Here is a 22,785-nt window from a genome sequence, read left to right on the forward strand (position 1 = left end):
AGTGTTGAACCACCTTTGCATTCCTGGAATAAATCCTGCTTTGTCATGGTGAATAATCCTTTTAATATGCTGTTGGATTCAATATGCTAATATTTTGTTGAGGGTTTTACATCTATATTCATAAAAGATGTTGATCTGTAATTTTCTTTACTGTGATGTCTTTATCTGACTTTGATATCAAGGTAATGTTGGCCTCATTTTATAGTTAGGAAGGGTTTCCTCTCCATTTTGTTTTTGAAAGTTTTGGGAAGAATTAGTGTTAATTTTTCTTTTTAAAAATTTATTTATTTTTATTTTTTTAGAGATGATGGAGGGAGAGAATCTTAATCTTAAGCTCCACACCCAGTGTGGAGCCTGACATGGGGCTCGATCTCACAACCCTGAGATCATGACCTAAGTTGAAACCAAGAGTCAGACGCTTAACTGACTGAGCCACCCAAGTGCCCCTAGTGTTAATTTTTCTTAAGTGTTCAGGAGAATTTACTGGCGAAGCCATCTGGTCCAGGGCTTTTCTTTGTTGAGAAGTTTTGTTTACTGATCCAATCTCTTTACTTGTTATAGGTCTGTTGAAATTTTCTATTTCTTCTTGAGTCGGGTTAGGTAATTTGTGTGTTTTAAGAAATTTGTCCATTTCTTCTAGATTGTGTAATTTTTTGGTATAAAACTGTTATCCAGTGCTTCTTTTGAATTCCTTTGTTTCATTAGCATTTACTGAGTACCATTTATTTGCATATGTATGTTGGGGGTGTACATATGTGTGTATATGTATATATAAATATATATATGTGTGTATATATATATTCTTATTTAATTTTCTTTACAACTCTAAGATATAGGTGGCATTATATCTATTTTGTTAAAAGAAAAAAGATATGAATAGTCAAATAAGTTGATTAAATTTTCCAAGCTTTCCCATCTAGAAACTAGTGGAGATAGAATTCAGACTGAAGTTCTCTGATTTGATATTTTATACCCTTGCTGACATGCTTTAAGTGTGTATGATATTAAGAAAAGTTGGGGCGCCTGGGTGGCTCAGTCGTTAAGCATCTGCCTTCGGTGCAGGTCATGATCCCAGCGTCCTGGGATCGAGCCCAGCATCGGGCTCCCTGCTCAGCGGGAAGCCTGCTTCTCCCTCTCCCACTCCCCCTGCTTGTGTTTCCCCTCTCGCTGTGTCTCTCTCTGTCAAATAAATAAATAAATAATCTTAAAAAAAAAAAGAGAGAAAAGTCTAGCTCTTTATTTGCTGTGGAAAATATATGATTTATATATATGGATTCATCCAAGATGGATTCATCTTGTAATGCCTGCTATTTCTACATCTTCCAGAATATGTAAAGCTGAGGTTTATAACCACTATTACTGGAATACTTGAAAAATTAAATTTATATACTTGAAATCAAGGCAGTTTTTCTGAGGTACTTTAGATTAGTAATTTCATTTTTATATAAGAGTTTTGAGGTCCAAGAAGAAAATATGCACATCCACATAAACTAACCTAGTTTTCTGGAGATCAAGATTACTTTAACTATGCCCTTCATCACATATGGAAGCTATATCATTGGTGAGCTATATTAAGGCATGGGCTTTGAGTTGATATTTTTTGATTTCTTGTAATGGATGGATTTATTTATTTTTTAATAAGATTTATTTATTCATTTGACAGAGAGAGAGAAAGAACTTGAGTGGGAGGGGCAGAGAGAAGGGGAGAGAGAATCCCAAGCAGACCCCACGCTGAGCATGGAGCCCAACGTGGGGCTCTATCTCATGACCCTGAGATCATGACCTGAGCGGAAATCAGGAGTTGGACATTTAACTGACTTCACCACCCAGGTGTCCCGTAATGGATGGATTTATATCAGTTTATCCACATTCACTTATTTAATTGCTATTGTGACAAATACCATGGATTTTCATATGATTGACCAACAGTCTTATGAAATAAGTGAAGAAATTAAGATTGATCCTTGATTCTTATCTTCTTTAAAGGTATGAAAAACAATGCATATGTTCTTAGAAAATGCCCTGGGATCAAGAGTTTTCTCATCATTGATCTATTCTTGGATGAACAGAGGAGAAATTTAGCAAGAGAAATAACAGCATGGTGATCTCAGCAATATATACTTTAATCCTTGCCAATTTTTTTTGTTCGATTGTTCTCAGAGCAAATTGAAGGTTGCATTTTATTTTTAGGATCCTAAGTGTGTCATTCATTACCTGCTAACTTTTTCTGCAGTGTGATGCCTCACAGAGATAAAGTCAGATTGATTGTGGCATTGTTTCAGAATATAGAGATGTTGTAACATTTTGCTATTCTCAATGCAGACATCCAAGCAAGAAGCAAAATGATATGTCCAAGTCTGTACTGGTGGTTGTGATTGAAATATTTCCATATTGTAGCAAGAGTGAGGATAGTTTATAAAAGTGGGGTCTACCTATAAGTTGTTTGGTAACTCAGATAATTTACCATTATCCTGTGATGCCACCACACAATAATCTGTGAGATAGTTCAGGATATGTAGTGTATTTTGATTCTATTGTAGAGGGTGGAAAATGAAGTATGAGATTTTGAACCAGTTACTGAAAAGTCATTGAATCCTGTCTCCTAGGTTAATGTATTTTTATTTCTCTACTCTTGCCAGCCTCTCTAAATGATTTCCTCAGTAGGTTAATTCTGAAGTTAATATCCCAGGAGACTACAGTCCAGTCCCTTGTCTTTCTGAAGAATCAAAGTAAATGGACAGAATTTTACCTATGAGATTTTTGACTTTTTAATAAAAATGAAATTTGTATTTAATTACAGAAGCTAGGAGTATTCTGGCAGGAGGTAGCCTGAGTCTAATGGGTCCTAGGTTTTTAGTACAAGTTCCCCCTTCTCCTGTGTTTAAGTTTTAATAAGTTCTGACTACTTCTCACTTTCCTTGAAAATTAAAAAAAAGGAACTTTCTCTCTTCAGAGACTCTTGCTGTGGAGTTGTTTTGGTTCCAAAGGAATGTTGCCTATTGTGACAAGTGAAACTAATGTCAGGCAAATTTTCCATAGGTTTTAAATCCTGTTTTGTATTTGTTCTGTAATATTCGGTTAAAAATAGTCACTTGGAAAATCTAGAAGGCTGGAAAGATGAATTTACAGAATGGGCATTATTTCCCAAATTGGCTTTTGGAGGTTGTCTTTTTTACACTAGAAGTAGCAAGGGCCAGATTACAGTAGTGCCTAAAGCCAACCTGTTCCAACAGGCTTCATCTTCCTTTGTACAAATTTAGAAAGAATGGATCCTCATGCAAGCATTTCAAATCCAGAGACAAATTTGAAAAAAATTGCTACAACATGTTGACTGATTTCTTGCCAAGTCAGCCACTGAGAACTTTTACTTGACCGACTCTTACAAAGAGAAAATTAAAGGGGTGGGGGCGAAGCACATAACTTTGTTATTAAAAAATTAAACTTTGCAATACCCTAAATCCGTCTTCCTTTTAACACTTTTCTCTGCTACTTTTAACCCCGTTCTCTTCTTCACTCTTCTCCCTCTTCTGCTTTTCCCTTTTCTCTGTCTTCTAATCATTCTCTGTAATACACGCTGTTGCGCTAATGTATTCATTTTTACTTTTAGCATTGATTCAGTGATATGTTCTGGAGAAATAGCTTTCGAAAGATTGTATTCAGATACACAGATTCAAACCAGCAGAAAGGTTAAGAACATTTTAAAAATATGCTTGTCAGCAGTGGAAAGAAAGCTGTTTGTAGCCAGCAGGTGAGCTGGAGAGTACTACAGGGTGTGGTAGAGATAGTAATAAATTAACTGGCAAGCCAAAAACTATAAAAAAAAATCAGCTATTTCATAGCATAGAAGCATGACAGCTATGAATAAAGGAGTGCCCCAGGGAATTCTTTTAGAGTTTGATTTTTTTAAATATGTTTGACATGAAAAATGTTTTAGTACAAATAAAGCAACTGGTATTAAACTTACAGGGAGGGGGGTTGTGGTTTAGAGTTAGCATGAATAATGCATGATATTTAAAGAAAGAACAGCTCTAAAATGTTCCGGGAGGCAGTCCATGTTGATGGTTGGAATGGTGATTTTTTTCCCCTATTTTTGAAGCATCATTAATTCAGTATCGTTTTGTGATTTTTTTTAACCTGATAAGATATCAACCAAAGAAATACTATTTGACTTAGATTAGGATATTCTTTCTTCAGATAATTTAGTTTAAATGTCAAGAAGATCAGCCGAATTATTTAAGCATAAAGCGACAGTCATTTACTATAAAAAATAATTTGGCCTAGTTATCCTTTTTAAAAAAGCTCATGTAGCCCTGCAAACCAAAATCAACCTCATGGAAGGGGAGAAACAAGATCAGATATTTTGAACATTACTCCATAGGAGACCAGCACAATCTAGTGTTAGTGAATGCATTGTCGCAGTGCTCCATATGCAATCAGAAGCCAATTGTTACTGGACTGTGTACAAGCACACACTGTGCTCAATGGTCTGATGAGGTATTATGGATATGATGCAAAGGGACTGTGTCGATTAGAAGCTAACAATTTGTTAAAAGTGAAAGCAACTTAACATTTACATTGGGCCCGCTGAGGCGCACTTGGTGTGGCAAGTAGGATGAGCTCCAGGAAAGGGGCGGGGGGCACCACGAAGGCTCCAGGTATTAGTGTCCGCGCAGGAAAAAAAAGAGATTTTATTGCTTTCCATTTGGCTACCTTTATTGCTGTGATTCTTTCTACACTGTCTCTTCATTATTACATTCAGCTTTCAGTGTAGAAAAGTTCATGCAAAACAGCATGATTATTATAAATGTCAAAAATGTGTGGAGGAACAGCCTATTAAAATATAGCCTAGAGATAGTACATAACACTGACTTTAAATAAGTAGCTGCAGCCAAAGTGATACTCCATTAAATCACTGATATTGTGTAATTTATCCACGAGTATTAATTTTGATTTCAGTCACCACTATCACAATACGTTCCTCATGACTTTCTCCTGGTTCTTCACGTCGCCGCACACAGCCTGTGTTCTCAGGTCACAGAAGGTTCTCCATTCCCCTGTTTAGGAGTGGCACGGAGGCAGACGTGAAGATGTGGTGTTGATCTCTGCTGAGGCATGCTCAATCTCTATCAGACTTGTAATGCAGATATCCCATGTAAAATGTGTGGCTATTTAATCAAAGCATTATCGAAGAATAAGTGAGAAGTGCCTCGTGTGCATGATTCTGTACTCGGTTCCACCAGAAATTAATCCAGAAAACTGTGGTTTCCACTCTCGCGGAGATACCAGGCATTTCACAGAATGTGGGCAGATAAGATTAGCTTCCTTCTGGCCCCTATCAAATTGAAGAGGTTGCATTTTTAAAATTTTTTCTTTATTTTTTATAAAAGAAAGTTTAGGGTTATGGACAGTCAATAGCTCGTAATCTTTTTTGGACTCTAATACTCTGCTTTGCCTACCAAGCCAAAACTTTTTGTTATTTCAACATAAAAACCTTAATACTTTCTCAGTGAACTGAGTGTCAGCCTGGCTTTAAGGTATTTTTTTTTTTACTCTTAAAAAAATGATGTATTACAAGATTTGTAATGGAGTGAACATGCTTGAATTGCACATTTAATTTTTTTAACATCACATTCATGTTTTGCCAGTTTGCCTACCAGCTATCTGTTAACAAAAAGTTCCAAGGCGGCACTGCAAGTCTATGCCCAACTAAGCCTTTTGTTTCTGCAGATGTTTGGGCTTAGAGCAATGTTGTAAAGCTCAGGCAATCCAAGGACCATGTTTGTACTTGTCTGCTGCGATTCCCTGTGCATTGTCTAAACCTGTATGCATTGTTCTTTCCGACAGGTGATAACTACCCTGTGCAGTTCATTTCGTCAACAATGGCAGCTGCTGCTACTTCTGGACTCAGCCCTTTGCAGCTCCAGGTAAGTGCCAGAAGAAAAAAATGTGGGATACCAGCCAGTTCTTTAGCGGAAAACTGCTAACCAGCTGTATGCTAAATAATGGCCTGAATGTTAAATAATTTTTAAGCATAGCCTAGAAGGATTAACACCTTGTGTACTTACCATACAGAAAATAGAAGAGAAAACTGCCAATTTCAGTATTTTTAAAGGCAAAATGATAGTATGGCTTAGAACTCTATATTTTCTATCAAGTGAGTTAATGGTTCTACAGTTTTGTTTGTTTTTTATCGCTGGCTGCCGCTATTGGATATGGTAGCTTTTTCCTTATCCGTTTTCCATCCACGTCTCCATTTATGTCCAGATGATCTTTTACACATAAACATCAAAACAGAAAACAATGTTGGGCATTTTCCTTCTTGCAGCTTATAGACTAGGGGCTGTTATCACCAGATTACCTCAACTGTTTGGTAAAATGTCAACATATTGCTCTGGAATATGTGTACCCTCATTCTCATCTTTAGCTTCACGCCAAGCCAAAAGTCTGGGCATGGCATCCCACCACATTCAGGGTTAGGGTTCTGTACTTACAATGTGAAACTGGGGGAGAAAGTGTTTTGGAAGCTGGACAAAAAAATCATTGGTACCTTATCTTCTTCACAGTCAAGTGAGGGGTTTACAATAGGCCAGGTGATCTTTATACCCTCCTAGCACTGCCATTTTAAGGGGAAATTGACTTTTAATGTGAATATACATTTTAACAAAAACAAAAAGATAATATCATTAAAATAATGGTAAAACCTTCAGTATTTGAACAGTTATAAAGTATGTGGTAGTGAAGAACTTGAATTTCAACACAGTGGGAAGTATAAAGATAGTCTTTTATTCTTATAATTTACTGTGATTATTTTTGAGTTTTCTTACAAGGGAATAGCATCTGGCTAGGCATTTTTTTTCTTCTTTGCTATTCCCTCTATGGCTTGAATATAAGAAATGTGCAGATATTTTGCCATGAAAAAACATCACTGTGATCCTCTTCATTTGGGTCTGCAAATAAATAATTTTTGCAGTACTCTGAGTTTTTGTCATAAGCCTCAACTGGAAAGCCAGGACGATGTTACCGACTGTGGACTGCCTAGCAGAGCTAGACATTTTGCCTAATGGGGCAACAACCCTACCTCTCTTCCAAAACTTCACCTTCCCCACTGCTAACACTGGAACTCACCGCAGTTGGAAAAAATCTAAAAAGAAACCTCCCTCATGATAAACCTAATCTGTGCCTCCTTTCCCATATAGCTATGCTAGAGTGTCTTCTCCAGTCAGAGGCAGAAGTATGAAACCAGTACCATTGCTTGATCCTATAACCAAGTTTCTATGAAAGACAGTGTCTGGGTCCTCAGCCTTCTACTTTCTATTCTTTGATGTGGTCAGTACCCTGGATTTAGAAATACGTGTTCTGTTTCATGAGTTCTGACAGTATGTTTTGTCTTTTTTTTTTTTTTCTGAATATGCTACTAAACAGAAGGGTCATGTCTCCCACCCACAAATTAACCCAAGGCTAAAGGGCCTAAGTGACCGTTTTGGCAGGAGTTTGGACACCTTTGAACATGGTGGTGGCCACTCTTACAACCACAAACAGATTGAGGTATGAATGCTTCCATTGATGCTTCATTGGGTGGGGGACTGGATTGTTCAGTCATATTCTAGGCTTTTTTTTTTTCTTAAAGTGGCAAACACTCGACATAAACACTAAAATGTGACCTTTCCCTTTTTCTCATTCCTAAGGAGGCTCATTTTTGCTCCTTTTCTTTCACAGAAGGAGGCAAGCCCCAAACCAATGCCCCCAATGACTTAGGTTGTTTATTGCTATATATTTAGGCAAATTCTTTACAGGTATCTTCAGAACCATCCCTTTTCCCCTTACTCTTTTACTCCTTTTTGTGTATAGTGCTGTACAATGTTTATAAACACTTAAACATTTTTTAAAAACTCTCATTTGTCCATATAACAACCCTGCAAAGTTGATCAAATATAATCCTGCTTACATAGACAAAACAGTGGCGGTTCAGAGAGGCCGAGGCTGCACAATATTCCCAGAGTCAGAGTTAGTACTCAGGATTTCTAACGGTCTCATTCAGGTTTCTGAATCTTGTTTTCTCTGGCTGAGGGAGGGCCGGGTGCCTGGGCCTGACTGGTTGCTTTTTTGCCCCATGAATGTCTGTAGTATCCCTTTCATATTTAACTTCCAATAAAGCTCTTTTTTGTTTTTGTGGGATATTCTTACCACTTGGGAGAAGATGGCTTTATGGGTCTTTTGAAAACCAAGCCCTTTTCTTCTATAGGGGTCTAGAACTCGTCTCTGTAATTTCATGTTTGATTTCTCTCTCATATCACTGGAGTCCCTCTCCAGGATTATCAGCTACTGAAGGGCTGCCAGCTATTTGCTGAATCACCAATAAACAAATAAATAAATAAATAAATAAATAAATAAATGGAGACAGGCTACCTCAGACTGAAACACACTTTAACTTTCTGGATTAGATCTAATACTAAATGTTATGTTCTAACCTACGACGGGAAACTCAACTCAAAAAAAAAAAAAAAAAGAAAAGAAAATAATTACATCAAGCAAAGCTATATATTCAGATCCTATTGGCTCTGGCAGTCTATACATATCAAATACTGTATAATCAATAGAGTATCCCTTTAATTTATCTTTTCTGCTGCTTTTAAAACTGTATTTTTGAAAAATAATAGAGAAGGCTCACTCATAAGAAGAAAGAAGAGGATAAGATCAAAATCCACCTTAGAAGTAGCCTAAGGAAGAGTTCCAGAGCTTGCTGCCTGCCTCCCTCTTCCCCTGTCACTTTGATATAAGTTATATGGGGGCTTCCCACCCAGACATGACCAGGCATATACTGTCAGAGTATCTTCTAGACAGCAAGAAGGGATTTCTTTCATAAGGCTTTCTTTTGGCTGCAGAGAAGGTACCATATTTCTGGACATTCTGAAGATCTGCCATACCTAGGATTGCTAAAATGTAGAAATAACAGAAATAACTGCATATGGGGAACAAGACTTCCTTTGTGATGCCAGTTAGCAAGCTTCAGGCTCAGGACAGATAGTTTGTTAAATGTTTAAGTGCTTGGACAAATGTGAAAGCAGGTGGTCTTGGCTCAGATTCAAGACTTCCTCTCTTTTATTTTCTCTTGAGGTGTTGAGATCTACCCCATCCGCCTTTCTCCATCAGCAGTTTTTTACCCAATTGCTTCTTTGACTAATTTTTTCACTTAGGTTGACTTCTCTCCCTGCCACCAGCATGGATCCCTGATGCTGCCAAATCTGGCTTCTGTTGGGTTTCTGGAAACTATGATGTCATCTTGGGGAGTGCCAGATCTGTGTAGTTCTGTAGCAGTGCTGATCTAGAAGCACAGCATATGCCACATGTCTATCACTCGCATTAGGATAAATAGAGAACCAGTTAGTGAGGGAACTCTTAGATTTTGCGGTTTAAGTTTGGGCCTATTTGAAAGTTTCCTGGGTTTTTGTTAATTCTCGCTCTGTTTTCTTGCTTTCATTTTTCGCACCTTTTTTTTTTTCTGCATGTCAAGAAACCTTTGCTCTGTTTGCTTATATGGTACACTGGTTAGAAAAGATTGACCTTGTTTGAAAGGTAGGTTTCCCAAACTTTCCTGGTATGAGCATCCCATGTTTATGGGGACGTCCATGAAAGCACAGTAGACATAGATGTCTGAGCTACTACAGACACTCACATTTGAAATTGTAAGCGAAAGTAGAGAGAAAATTTAATAATATCTTGCTTTATTGATATTAAAGTCTGCTCTCTTTTCTAATTCTTCCCTCCTTTGACAAGCTAAAATGTCACAGCTCTGTTAACAATCACGATCATGATAGATTGTTGATACTAAGGAAGCATTACAATTATGTTAACTGATTTTATTTCTAAACAGAGATTCTCAGGAAGAAAAGCCCACAACATGTACATGCCACCATCGCCCTGCCTCCCCACCTTCATATACACCTGGCTGCATTGCTCAGAACTAGTCCTTCTTACCTGATGTTACAATTCATTTGTTCTTCAAAGGTTGTGACTTCTAACATTAATGAGCCTGGATAAATCTTAACAGCATTTATAGTTCTACCCTGAAAGGCCGAAATTTTGTTATCAAGTAGAAAAAAAAAGGTATTTAAAGTACAAAGACCCTTCTTACATTAGCATCTTCCAGTTCTTTCTTTCTTTAAAATAAGCAAGATACAGGAAAGCCTTGGTACTCTGTGCTGATCTAAGGCATGGTTTTCTCTGCCTCAGGGGCACAATATTAGGAGAGAGAAGGCCGAAGAATGCTATTTTTAGTTGAACAGTTCAGCAGATGGAGGCATGAATACTCATATATCTGAAGGTTGAGGGGCTTGAACCATTAATTTTGATAATGTATTTAACCCTGGGAACAATCAGAAACTATAACTCTAAAATTACAGTGCTTTTGACCTTTAGAGAACAGAGGGCACTTGCTATAGTAAACAATATATTATATTGCTACTTATTCCAATTCTCTACCTGTATAAATTTCAGGACCAGTTGCCATTTGCTTTCCTCAGCTATGTTAGCATTGGTCCTTCAAGTACATCAGAAAGAATGTTAAGGAAGGGGGACCAGTATAATGAGGCAGTCATATAAATATGGCCTTTTAGTAGCTAAGATGTTAAATTGTTTCTGAAGAAATACTGTCTCAGAAACTAAGCTCTGAGTAACTTCTTTCTTTTTTTAAATGAAAAAGTAGCTTCAATGTATTAATTCATTTTATGTGGTGACTTTCAACATAATAGACCCTTAAAAGTAATTTTGTTTTGCTTTGTTTTGTTTGTAATTGGAAGTGATGTTGCTTCATAGATGTACCTTATATTAAATACAATCTGGTACCATAGCATGCAAAGTGATACACCTGTCTCATGCTTTCTTATTAAATGATGCATGCTTCTCTTTAGCAAATACAGCAGTTAAATATCACACAGCTTAAGAATTTCTAATTAAAATATCTCCACATGTCAGCATATTGGTAATGTATTATTTTAATCCATTTATTTTGTTTATGAAACAGTGACATATGTTTAGATTGTGAAATATATGAGCCTTAAAAATCACTTTATTGAAGAAAATTAATTCCTACAATACTGTCTCAGTAATGTGTTCACTCACCCAGTCAGTCACTGGCGGCACTGCCAGTCTTAATGTTGGGTAGACACACTTACCAGTTTTATCTGCATAACAGTCTTGGAAAGAAGCAATAGCAGTTCTTTTTCTTAGTGCCAAATGATAGAGTTTTTCTTTCCTTCCTTTTTTTTCTTTCTTTCTCATTAATTCAAACCTGCCCCCCCCAAACACTTTTTGTGGCTTTTTTTTTTTTTTAATACAATGAGGCATGGGATTGAGTATATGTACAGGAGATTCTGAAAGACAAATCAAAATTAAAAACAAGCTAGTTACCTTTTCAAAGTTAGACGTAGTAATTTGTTTGTCAGCAGGGAGATATTTGGGTCAGCCCTGAGATAAAGTGACTGTCAGCAGTTATTCCTACAAGACAAGTAATTTCACTCAATGTATTACTGACAGATTGCTCACTTCTCTGAATCACCAGAGAAAACAAACTTAATATTGTTACAGGCAGAGTTTCTGTCTTCATTAGCCTCAGAGAATGATTTTTATCGAGCATTCAAAGCCTACCAAGCTTTAGTTGGAACATATTTTAACAGACAAGTTCTTATAATGATAGTATGGATAGTAGCTAAAATGAAAGGGATTAAATATGAAAATTTTTAAATATCAATATAAGTAGATTTTTCACCTTTATTTGATGGCCACTATGTGTACTTTAGGGGAGACTTGAGGAAAGGAGTATAATTAGAGCCTTAAAACACTAGGAAAACCTATCAATCATAAGTTACTCTTAAATGAAACTATTAAAGTCTTGCCAAGTTTGCAAAGATGGAGGAGAACAATTGAAATTTTTGCAGAAGTAAATGCAAACACATATTTTATTTAAATGATATTGTCAATTTTCATGCTACAAATGGAAAGTGAAGAAGTACCCATCAACATCGAGAGTGCTCTAATTCTATTTCATTTCCAGCCTGAATCTTTATGATATTGTATTTAGATGCTCTTCTCTGGCTCATACCCTGTTTTCTTGTTCACAGTTGTAAACATGAGGGGGAATGAGAGGGTGAGTTAGGTTTTGCTGGGTAGGCTGGGGAGGTTATCATTTCTAATAGCGAGTTGAATAAAGAGTTGATTAGAGTGACCTATTACTAGCTACCCAATGGAGAAAAAGGAATGCACTGATTCAAAGCTTGTTTTGAGGATGCACCATGGAGCTGTGCTTTGAGGAGAAATGCTTTCTTTTCCCTTAATCAGCCTTCTCTCATCCCTTTTGACTGTAAGAGTGTGATGGAACTTGGGAGTACCATTACAACTGAGATTAGATGAGCTGTGGACTAATGAACTCCACTTTGGAATCAGAATCTTGGATTAGAGTTTCCCCTGTTACTTGCCATGTTGTCCTATAGTGTTCTCAGATTACCTTTTTTTAATTGTAAAAGGGGAATAATAATCATTTTCAGGGTTGTTGTGCATAGTAAGTGGGGTAAGGAGGCATGTATTAGATTTCCAAAAGAAAAAAAATCTTCATTAAAATGGAAAAAACTTTCCAACATCCAATAAGTAGTCAATTCTCCTCTGCCTTTGCTGCCTGAAGTGCTTCTGAGGGGCAGCTCTAATCTACTAGAATGTGAGTCACTGCATTCAGGGATTTTGTCTCTTTTGTTTACTGTTGAATCCCCAGTATTGCCTGGCATAGTGGTAAAATGAATGACTTAATGAATTTCGTCTTTGGTGGCTATGTGGAACCCAAGTTGCTTTGAAAACATTTTTCTTGGATATGTTTGGTCAGGTGCCCTGTGTTTAGGGAGGCACTATTTCATATGAAGAACTTTTTATTTCTAGGTATGCTTCTTAAGAAAAACAGCAGGTACCAAGTGAATCCTGATGGAGGTTAAAGATATATAGGCAGGTCAAAAAAGGATGCAAAATATGAAAACATTTCCTAGTGTTTGGAAATCAGACTTGTATTCAATGAAACAGAATAAGGTTATATCTACCCACAGATTAAAACACTGGGTACACTGAATTTTCTTTTGGAAATGTGATTTTCAGTAGGTTTTAAGGTGATACCTAAAAGTTGAGAAAGTATGGCTCTTCTCACGGATAAGCCCTGTTAATCACTGTACTTACGTTATGTGATGGGTAGGATGTTCAGGTACACTCACAGAGATGGCTTACTAGGAGCCCAGGACCTTGGAATTACAAGACTCATGCAGTCCTCTTTCTTTACTAAAGTAAGATTCCTACCAATATCCATTTAGCTCCAGCCTCACTAATCAATCTATAAACAGGGAGCTCCCAGTGTGTGAATACTTATATTTAAACAGACTGCCTGTAAGATGCAATGGTTTCTAAAACAGTGACAGGTATTTTTATTCCTGTTTTTACGAAATTGGAGTTTCAAGATGTTGTTTGGTTGGTATCACGTATTACATATCTGTATGTTTATACGTTATTAGGGGCTACCTTGGAAATCAGAGAGATGGTGTGATTAAGGATACATTGGCCAGTTTGAAAGCGAAACATTCTTGTGTTTTCAAAAATGTTTCACTTCACTTTCCAATCATAGAATAAGTCAGGATATGCAACATTTAGGAAATCTAAATCAGAAAAAGATATGATGAAATATTTTGAAATGCTAGGTAACAGAACAGACTGAGCAGGACAAAAGTGTTTTTGAAAAATCACCTCATTGAGGTATGATTGACATACAAAAAGCTGCGCATGTTTATTTTGGATGAGTTTGGAGATACGTATACATCCATGAAACCATACCACAAACTATGCCATAAACATATTCATCACCCACACTGTTATTATTTTATGTGATAAGAACATTTAACATAACATCTACCAGTTTAGTAAGTTTTTAAGTATACAGTACAGAATTAGGAATCATATGCTCTATGCTTTAGAATAGATTTCTTAACTATAACTGTGCCTTTTGACTAATACCTCGCATTTCCCCTCCCCCAATTCCTGGCAACCCCATTCTATTCTCTGACCCTATGAGTTTGACTATTTTAGATTCCTCACGTAGGTCATATTACACAGTATTTGTCATTCCGTGTCTGGCATATTTAACTTAGCATAATGTCCTACAAGTTCATCCATGTTGTTGCAAATGGCAGGGTTTCCTCCTTTTTTAAGGCTGAATAATATTCCATTTATTTTCTTTATCCATTCATCCATCAGTGGGCATTTAGGTTTCTTCCACATCTCGGCTATTGTGAATAATGCTTCAATGAACACGGGAGTGAAGATACCTCTTCAAGATCTTGATTTCAGTTCCTTTGGATATATACCCAAAAGTGTCAGGTCTTACATTCAAGTCTTTAATCCATTTTAGGTTAATTCTTATGTATGGTTTAAGATAAAGGTCCAATTTAATTATTTTGCATGTGGATATTCAGCTTTCCCAATGCCATTCATTGAAAAGACTATCCTTTCCCTATTGGGTATTCTCATTCCCTTTGTCAATGATTCTTTGACTGTATATGTTTGAGTTTATTTTTGATTTCTGCATTCTGTTCCATTGCTCTATATATCTGTTTTATGTCACTATCATAGTGTTTTGATTACTGTAACTTTGTAATATATTTTGAAATTAAGAAGTGTAATACTTCCAGCTTTGTTCTTGTTCAAGATTGCTGTGGCTATTCAGGGTCTTTTGTAGTTGCATGTGAATTTTAGAATTGTTTTTTTAATATATTTCTGTAAAAAAATGCCATTAAGATTTTGATAGGCATTGTATTGCATCTCTAGATCACTGGGTGGTATGGACATTTTAACAATATTAATTTTTCAATCCAAAAATATTTTTAGTGACATTTTAATTAAAAGGGATTGAGAAACTCGGTTGGGTGGATTCCCCTCATAGACACGATCCAGTGGAAGAATAAAATTGATCAGTAGAGCTAGCACATATCACTCTGCCAATTTTCCTTTCTCTTTTATTTGTAGAAAAATTCATATGCTACAGGTATACATGTTTGTACGAAATCCATCTAAATTGTAAATTCAGGGAAAATTTGTAACAGTTCAAGCTCTCTGCAGTGATTTAAAACCATCATGCTTTATTTTGACTGTTTTAAATTATTAGGATTAGGATAATAACTGGATTCTCTTACATATCTTCCAAGCCTAAATGGCACTAATAATGGATTCTTTTCTAAATATAAATAAATGACCCCAAAACATCTACTCTGTACTGGTTGCTGTGTGGATAAAAAACATCACTGTATGTTCCATCTTTCAGTCCTCCCTTATAATTGATGACATCAGTAGGGTCATCTTGAGTCAGACTGAGAGGAATTAATTTGTTGTTTTTTTTTTTTTTAGTTTTATAAATACCAATTCCTTTATATTTATAATTGTTTAATATGGTGTTAGCTAAGTATTTACATTTCCTTTTTACACACTAAAAAATGGAGGCAAAGTAGAGCCAAATAAATTTCCCAAGGCTTCCATCCTCTTGGTTTAAGGACTTAAATCAGAATTCTTAATTTCCAGGAAACTGCATTGAGTTCATTCCTTATTATGTGTTTCTCTTATAGCACAGCTGTAATACCTGTAACCAACCTTTGATGTTATAATATATAAATTAATCTAGACTATAATCCTTGGTAGCTCATCAATGATTTCCCTAATGCTATTGACCTTGAGCAGTATGAACTAAAACAAAAATAAATAAATGATAGCTATGTATAAAAAACTTATTGCTTAAAATGTATATGTGCGTTGACCATCTCCAACCTTACAAAGTGCAAACATACAGTACTCATGCAAAGCCAGTTTGAAATAGAGCTGTTTTTAATCTAGAAAAATCCATTTTTGGGATATTTATCAAATTTTCACTCTAATTCACTTATCCATTGAAATTAAAGTAAGAATGAAGTATTACAGCTTTTCTTTTTTAACTCTTGTTACTTGAAATTACACTGTTAGTTTGAATATAACTGGTTTCAATGATATAACACTTAGTGTGTCTTAGAGTTGTATCAAAATGTTTTTTTAAAAGGGAGCTTATAAATTATCATGCTCAGGAAATTTGGAAAATTTGTATGAAAATTCAAATGTAACAAATTTAATCATTCAATTATTCAACAAATATTTATCCAGTGCCAAGTATTATTCTAGACCAATGGTCCTCAATAGGAGGCAGTGTTGCCCCCTAGGGTTCAGGTGACATGTCTGGAGATGTTATTGATTGTTATGACTTGGGAGTGGGGATGGAGATACTACTGGCATCTAGTAGGTAAAACCTCCAGGGATGCTGCTGAATATCCTACAATGGACAGCTCCCCCACCGCCACCCCCTGCCGCCAACCCTGACCAACAAAAATGATCCAGTCCAAAACATAGTCATGCTGAGGTTGAGAAAACCTGTCTTAGATATTGGGAGAATAGCAGTGAATAAAACAAAGTCCTTGCCTTCATGGAGTTTACATTCTAGTAGGGGAGAAAGAAAATGGGGAAAGAAATGTATGATAAAGAGTTAGGATTGCAAATCTTACTCATGTGAGCAGAAGTCTCCCACCTGTCAATCTGCCTGTACATCTGAACCTGGATGGGCAGGTTTTTAAAAGCTGAGACTTATTTGATTATTTATCCTCAGCTCCACTTTGATCTTCAAAACGAAGAATTTTTTTTATTAACATATAATGTATTATTTGTTTCATGGGTTCAGGTCTGTGATTCATCAGTCTTACACAATTCACAGTGCTCACCATAGCACATTTTATTCTAGCAGTCACTTCTGGCTAGAACACTCACAATTCTCCTCAGGCCCATCTTTTCAATTGTATTAAGCACACCATCTACTCTGACTTTCAGTAAAGGAATATTATTTCTGACTATAATAGTATGCAAGTCTATCTTTCAGAGTGAAGTAAATATGAAATTTGGTGAGGACCTGGGAACTGTTCATTAGTTTTTATAGGATGCTGTTTATGGAGATCCCATAGGATGAGTGGGATCATTCTTGGCAGAAAACCTGTATTTGATGTGTGAATTGGATATAACAAAGGAAACCTGAATTTCTTTCTAAAACAAAATGAAACAGAACAGATGTAAGAATAGTATGGATATTATTTGTATGTATACAGATATAGACATACCAACACACATATAATACACGTTTTATACTTTTTTACAGTTTCATGAGCAATTTATATTTCAGCTTTATAATAAATGTGCTTTAATATTATCCCCATATTTTAGAAGAAGAAAGTGAGGCTCAGATGGATTAAGTAACTTGGACCAGATTATTCATCTATTAAACAAAATGAGGACTATAAGAGATGGTTTAAGTGCATTTTGAAATTTACTTCTTGACTGGCATTCTTTGCCTTAAACTCTGCTGACTGATATGTAGGAAGCACAGTCACTTAGAAGCTTTTGTGCATAACTTACTCCCCTCTTATAATATTCAAGTGAATTAAAAGTAATTTAATTACATTAAAAAAGGGGGGAAATTTCAAAGTCAACATGACATTCTTGGGATCCCAGAGAGTTCATGTATTTTCCAAATTTCCAGTTAGCTGTCCAGAAGAAACTTCAAGCCTAATAGAATTTAACAAGGATAAGAAGAACTATCATGAAATCTGTCTTATCTCATTCTGTAGTTTTCTTTTGAGGAAAATGCTTAGAATGTTTTTGCCGAGTGCCAGAGCTTGATTCTTTGGAGGGTTTCTGGGGGCTGTCTTCTAATTTCAAAGTTTCGATGAGTGTCTGGGAGTAGCTGGGGAGTGTGTCCTTGCCCATCCCCAGCCTGTGCTGCGCTCTGAGCATGTTCAGCAGGTTGCATGCCAGCAGAGGAAGCAGATGTTTGACCATACTGGAATGGAGCGCCTGCTGCATCAGGAGCTGGGGATTCCTCTTGACATCTGGACATGGCTGGGTCGGGATGCCTGCCTCGGGCCAGGAGGCTGCGGGGGCTGCAGGGCAGAGAGCACAGCGTCTTTGCTGCTCTTTAAGCGATTAGTGCACTGAAGCAGCAATAATGTTGAATTATCGCTTGGCTGCGTTCTTCTCGGCAATCTTGGGACAATAGGAGAGTCAGGAAGGAGCCTTTACAGTGAAGTCATGTTCAGAGAGACAAGACTAATTATAGAGTATTAAAAGAGCTCTATTTTAAGTGATTTCATTTACAAATAGCTCTGGACAGTGTATGGAACTTTTTAAAACTGTAAACCCAATAGCTTAAAAGGACTTCTAATTGAAAGTGGCTAGTTTAGAGCCATTATTTCAGCAACTGTCTAGTTTTAGAGTTTGGCCAAGTCGTGCTACAGAAGATAGAACATCTGCCAAAAAGAGAAAATACACCAATACTTGTAGCTATCAGGGGCGAGTTCTCTAACTTGAGAGGAAAGAAGACTTTTAGGTAAGAGATTGACTGAATTATGCACTGGCTTTTACGGTTTTACTTTATCACACTGAAAACTGGTCTGCATTTGCTACCCAGAACTGAAACCATCTGTTACACCAATTTCCTTTATGATATGTGTTATTTCAGCATGATAGATACAGAAATGTGTAGGTTAAAATATATTTTGTGATGAACAGTTGACGCATTATGTAGTTTTTCCTCTTATAATTTTTTCTTAGTGAGACCTCTATGTTTAAGAAAACCTTCTTATAAACACGTTATGGCCAGTTGTGTTCACGGTAGTATATTGGAGAAGAACGCAGTGTTGCTGTCACTTAACCTCTCATATTCTAAGGGGGTTATATTTAATTAACACTGGTGAGAGGCTGACCTGGGAGGCTGTGGAAAGTGATTGAGCTGCACTTTCCAAGCTCTGCTCTAGTCAGCTGGGAGAGAAATTAAAAAAAAAATTAGAAAGTACTATTTTCTGAAATTCCCTCTAACTAAGCTGTATTTCAACGGGCCATTTAATGCTCAAATGGACAAAGGTATTACTTCAGTCATTGAATTGTATCAAACTCCTTCTCAGAGGTCCCGTTTAAAAACTCTGAAGGAAAAGTGGTTTAGCATCGCATTCTCAATGGAGTATCACTTGCTCTGCTTAAAAAGAAAAAAGCAAATAAATTTAAAAAAAAAAGGCAGGAGAAACACTCACTGTCAGTAAATGCCGTGGAGCTTGTGACCCGTGTAGTCCTCACGACACTGGGATTGCCCTCCGGAGTTTAGGAGTTCCTTAGCCCCCATACAAAAAGACACCCCGCTCTGCAGCATGCCTGTTTATCTGCTCAGAACATTTTCTTCACGTCCAAGCAAGTGTATGCTCCAGGACCCAAGGGGCGGTCTCTGGATAATGCACGGGTAAATCATTGGCTTAGATGGAACACAACCAGGAGAGAGTGAGAAGCTTTGTTGAGATAATAGAGGCCTGGATGTGACTAACTGGGGTGGAAGTCCTTCATTTCCCCATCCATTTATCAGTCATTTTAATAACAAGGCATTTCTTAGTCATTTTAATAAAGAGACATTTTTTAGTCACAGAGCAAAATAGTCAGACATAATTCATCTATATCCAACCGTACCATTCCTGATTTTAGATCCACCTCTGCCACATCTCCTAATTATGCAACACTATCTCCAACACAAATACACTTCACTATGGAACAGGGAAATGACTGTATATCATTAGGTGATGATTTGCCACCATGTATTGCAGCAACATGCTTCCTCTCTACTCAGCAGCTAGCTTGCTCTCTGACATGTTTTCTGTCTGTACAATAGTGAATGGCTTGGAGGTTTCAAGAAAGCAGCACTTCTTGGTTCCTCAAGACCTCTTCAGTTAACAGAGCTATGTGACCAAAAACAAACCAACCAACAAACAAAAAAGAGCTATGGGATCTTGAGCTAACTTTCCCTGCACCTCAGTCTCCTCATCTGAGAAATGGGGATGATGACACCTCCCATATTGCAAGGATTAAATGAAGTAACACAATCCAGTGGCCTAGCACAATGTCTGCTACATGGTAGCATTACTCAATAAACATCATTTCTCTCCACACCTTTATACTAGTATCTCTCTTATTCATGTATTCATTAAAAAAATATTTTAAAAGCATATATTACATGCTTTAGGTACTCAGGCTAAGCAAGCTATTGACCTCTTATGATAATAGCCTAGGGAAGAACTCAACTAAATGAGCAAAACTTCAAAGTGATAAGAACAAATAACATGTGGCAAATCATCTGGTAAATATGTATATAAATATATTCACTTATTGGTGACCAAGCTGGTTGTATATCGGCTTTTTGAAATCTTTTTTGTCCTAATACTTACGCCCAATGTCTGCTCCTGAATTCAAAAAGCATAAGGCCCAGTGCAGTGTTCTTCCGAAAGAAGTGGTGGCCAGGCTACTAAGGTACTTTAAACTGGACTTTCTACTAATCAAGAAAAAATGCCACCATATTGAAATAAAAGCCTTCACAAATAGGCAATGAGATTGTAAACTGCATAGATTTCCAGAGCTGGGAAGGCCCTCAGAGGCCTTGAGGGCCAAATCTGAACTCTACCACCAGTTCCATGAGCATGGGCAAATTAATCTTCCTATGCGCGCAGATTCCATTAAATGGGATTAGGAGTAATACTCACCCCAAAGGGCAGTTGTGAAGAATAAATAAGAATATCCTTATGAAAAGTGCTTTACACACTGTCAAGTATTATGTGAAGTTTTTGGTTTTACAGTTGAAGAGACTGAGGCCCAGAAGGATGGATTAACTTGACCAAAGCCACACAGTTTGTAAGTGGCCTGGGTTAGGATATGCGGAATTGTGAGGCAACACTGTGAAGAGCTAAATTTGATTGCTTCTTTTAAATACATTTATAAGAAAAGAACTGAACCAAATTTAAACATGGCCAAGAGGACAGTATAGCTCATGCCTCTACCTGTTCTAGGTGCAGGTGGGTGGGGATGAGTTTTTGTAGAGAGATTTTTTGCAATTGAATGTACCAACCTAATGAAGATTATCCTTAAAAAAACAAAATAAAGCATATTCAAGTATAAGACCCTGTAACAGTGCTGGTAGTAGCGACAAGACCAGAATACAAGCTTATATTAACATGGAAAAAAAGGATTTATTATTTAATTAATTCACTCCTACATTGATTCCCCAAATGTTTATTAAATACCTACTGTGTGTAGTAAGCACGCTTTCTACTTGCAAGATACTAAGCTCAGACCTTGGATCTCTGCCCTCAGAGGGCCCACAGTCTAGTAGACCCTGTGATAATTGTTAGAATAGGAATGCATCCAGAATGAAAACCCTGCGGGAGGAAGAGGTGTTAAGCTCTGCCTGGGGAAACATGGGCGATCTTCACGAATGAGATGGTGTTAAAATGGAATCTTGAAAGGAGAGTGGAAGCTCCCTAGGTTTTAAGGGGCAAGGATAGAGCGTGGCAGAGATAACAGAGAAGAGAAAAAGCACTCCAGACAAAGAGCTCAGCCTGCCCGTAGGTGTAGGAGCAATAGACAGCATGGCGCTTTCAAGAAACGACAAGTAGTCTGGCAAAGGCCGAATGTACCAGAGCAATAGTTGGTGAAGTTGGAAAGGTAAGCGAGGGGTCAGATCACAAAGTGCCTTTCACACCACACTTGGGAATTTGCAATGCATGTGGCAGACATGATTTTATTCATACCGCAAACGGTAAAGTGGTATAAGGTATAGCGAACAACTTTATGATGTGATACTCCTCTATTAATTTGATCTCTAGTTTACATTTCCCATTACACTAGATTTAATAGTTAGGGAACTATGTTTGGTAAGATTCATAGTCCCTTTAGTACAATGGTACCCTGTGGCAAGTGAAACTGTACAAATAGTGTAATGATACATGCAGAATAAACAAAACTGTTTAAGACTGAAGCAAAGCCAAGGTCCAACCATTTCCCTGGGACTTGGGGAGATCTTGTAATCTGAAGTTTGTGCTAAACCCAATCATATGAAGCACATTGCTTCTCAGTGAATGGTCCCTGATACTATATTTCAAGCAAATGATGAAGCAAGGAGTAAAAATCTGTAAAGAAAAGCTATGGTTCTTCTAATTGTGCAATTATGCCCCTTTCTGGAATAATAAAATGTTCCTTGGCAGAGGTCAGGATCTCTGCCACTGACTTATTTAACAGATCCTCTTAACATCTGTCCTGCAGACTGCGCACTTTATTAGCAGACAAGAGACCCAACAGACTTTGCCTGCTGTGTCCCTTTTTCACATTCACACAGCTGTGGATTAACTCAGACTTTCCAGAAGAGGACCAACCAGAAGGGATAGTAATGTTATTGGCTGATTCTAAAAAGATGGGAAAAAAGAGCAGAAACAAATGTTGCCCTAGTACAATTCAGTGTTTTTAGGGTGACAATTACCAGTCTGTTTTAAAAAGGAATAAAAGCAGCGATTTCACTAAAAAAGGAAAGTCTATTCATATCTGTGTGGGAACCTAATCAGGCTCTTGTTTCCAATGACGATGCCTCCACAGTCGCACCAGGTCTGCGACAAGAATGCTCCTTTTGTATGCCAATAATGTGGAAACGATAAAATTCCCTCTAAGAGACATATGTGTTTACATCATGAGATGTGTTATTTGACAAAATGCTTTGTTCTCCTCATATTTTCCATGCAGAGTTTCATGCTGGGTTGTTTGGCTGGAAATCTTTGATTAACTAGAATTAGTTGCTGAAATAAAATAGACACTTTTGTTTTATGAGTCCTCTTGCTGAGCTGTAAATTA

At 37.0% G+C, this 22,785-nt stretch overlaps 1 protein-coding gene across 1 annotated transcript in view; it reads left to right on the top strand.

Moving 5' to 3' along the window:
• The window catches only part of SOX6 (SRY-box transcription factor 6), a 384,265-nt gene that overhangs the window by 267,669 nt on the left and 93,811 nt on the right, over positions 1-22,785 (top strand). The window contains exon 8 of the mRNA XM_088018068.1: positions 5,845-5,924. Within this exon, the coding sequence (XP_087874194.1) occupies positions 5,845-5,924 (80 nt within the window). The remainder of the gene's footprint in view (positions 1-5,844; positions 5,925-22,785) is intronic.

Source organism: Eumetopias jubatus, unplaced genomic scaffold, assembly GCF_037043125.1.
Source record: "Eumetopias jubatus isolate StellerSeaLion01/CBP00866 unplaced genomic scaffold, mEumJub1_p1.0 scaffold_13, whole genome shotgun sequence".
Taxonomy (NCBI): domain Eukaryota; kingdom Metazoa; phylum Chordata; class Mammalia; order Carnivora; family Otariidae; genus Eumetopias; species Eumetopias jubatus.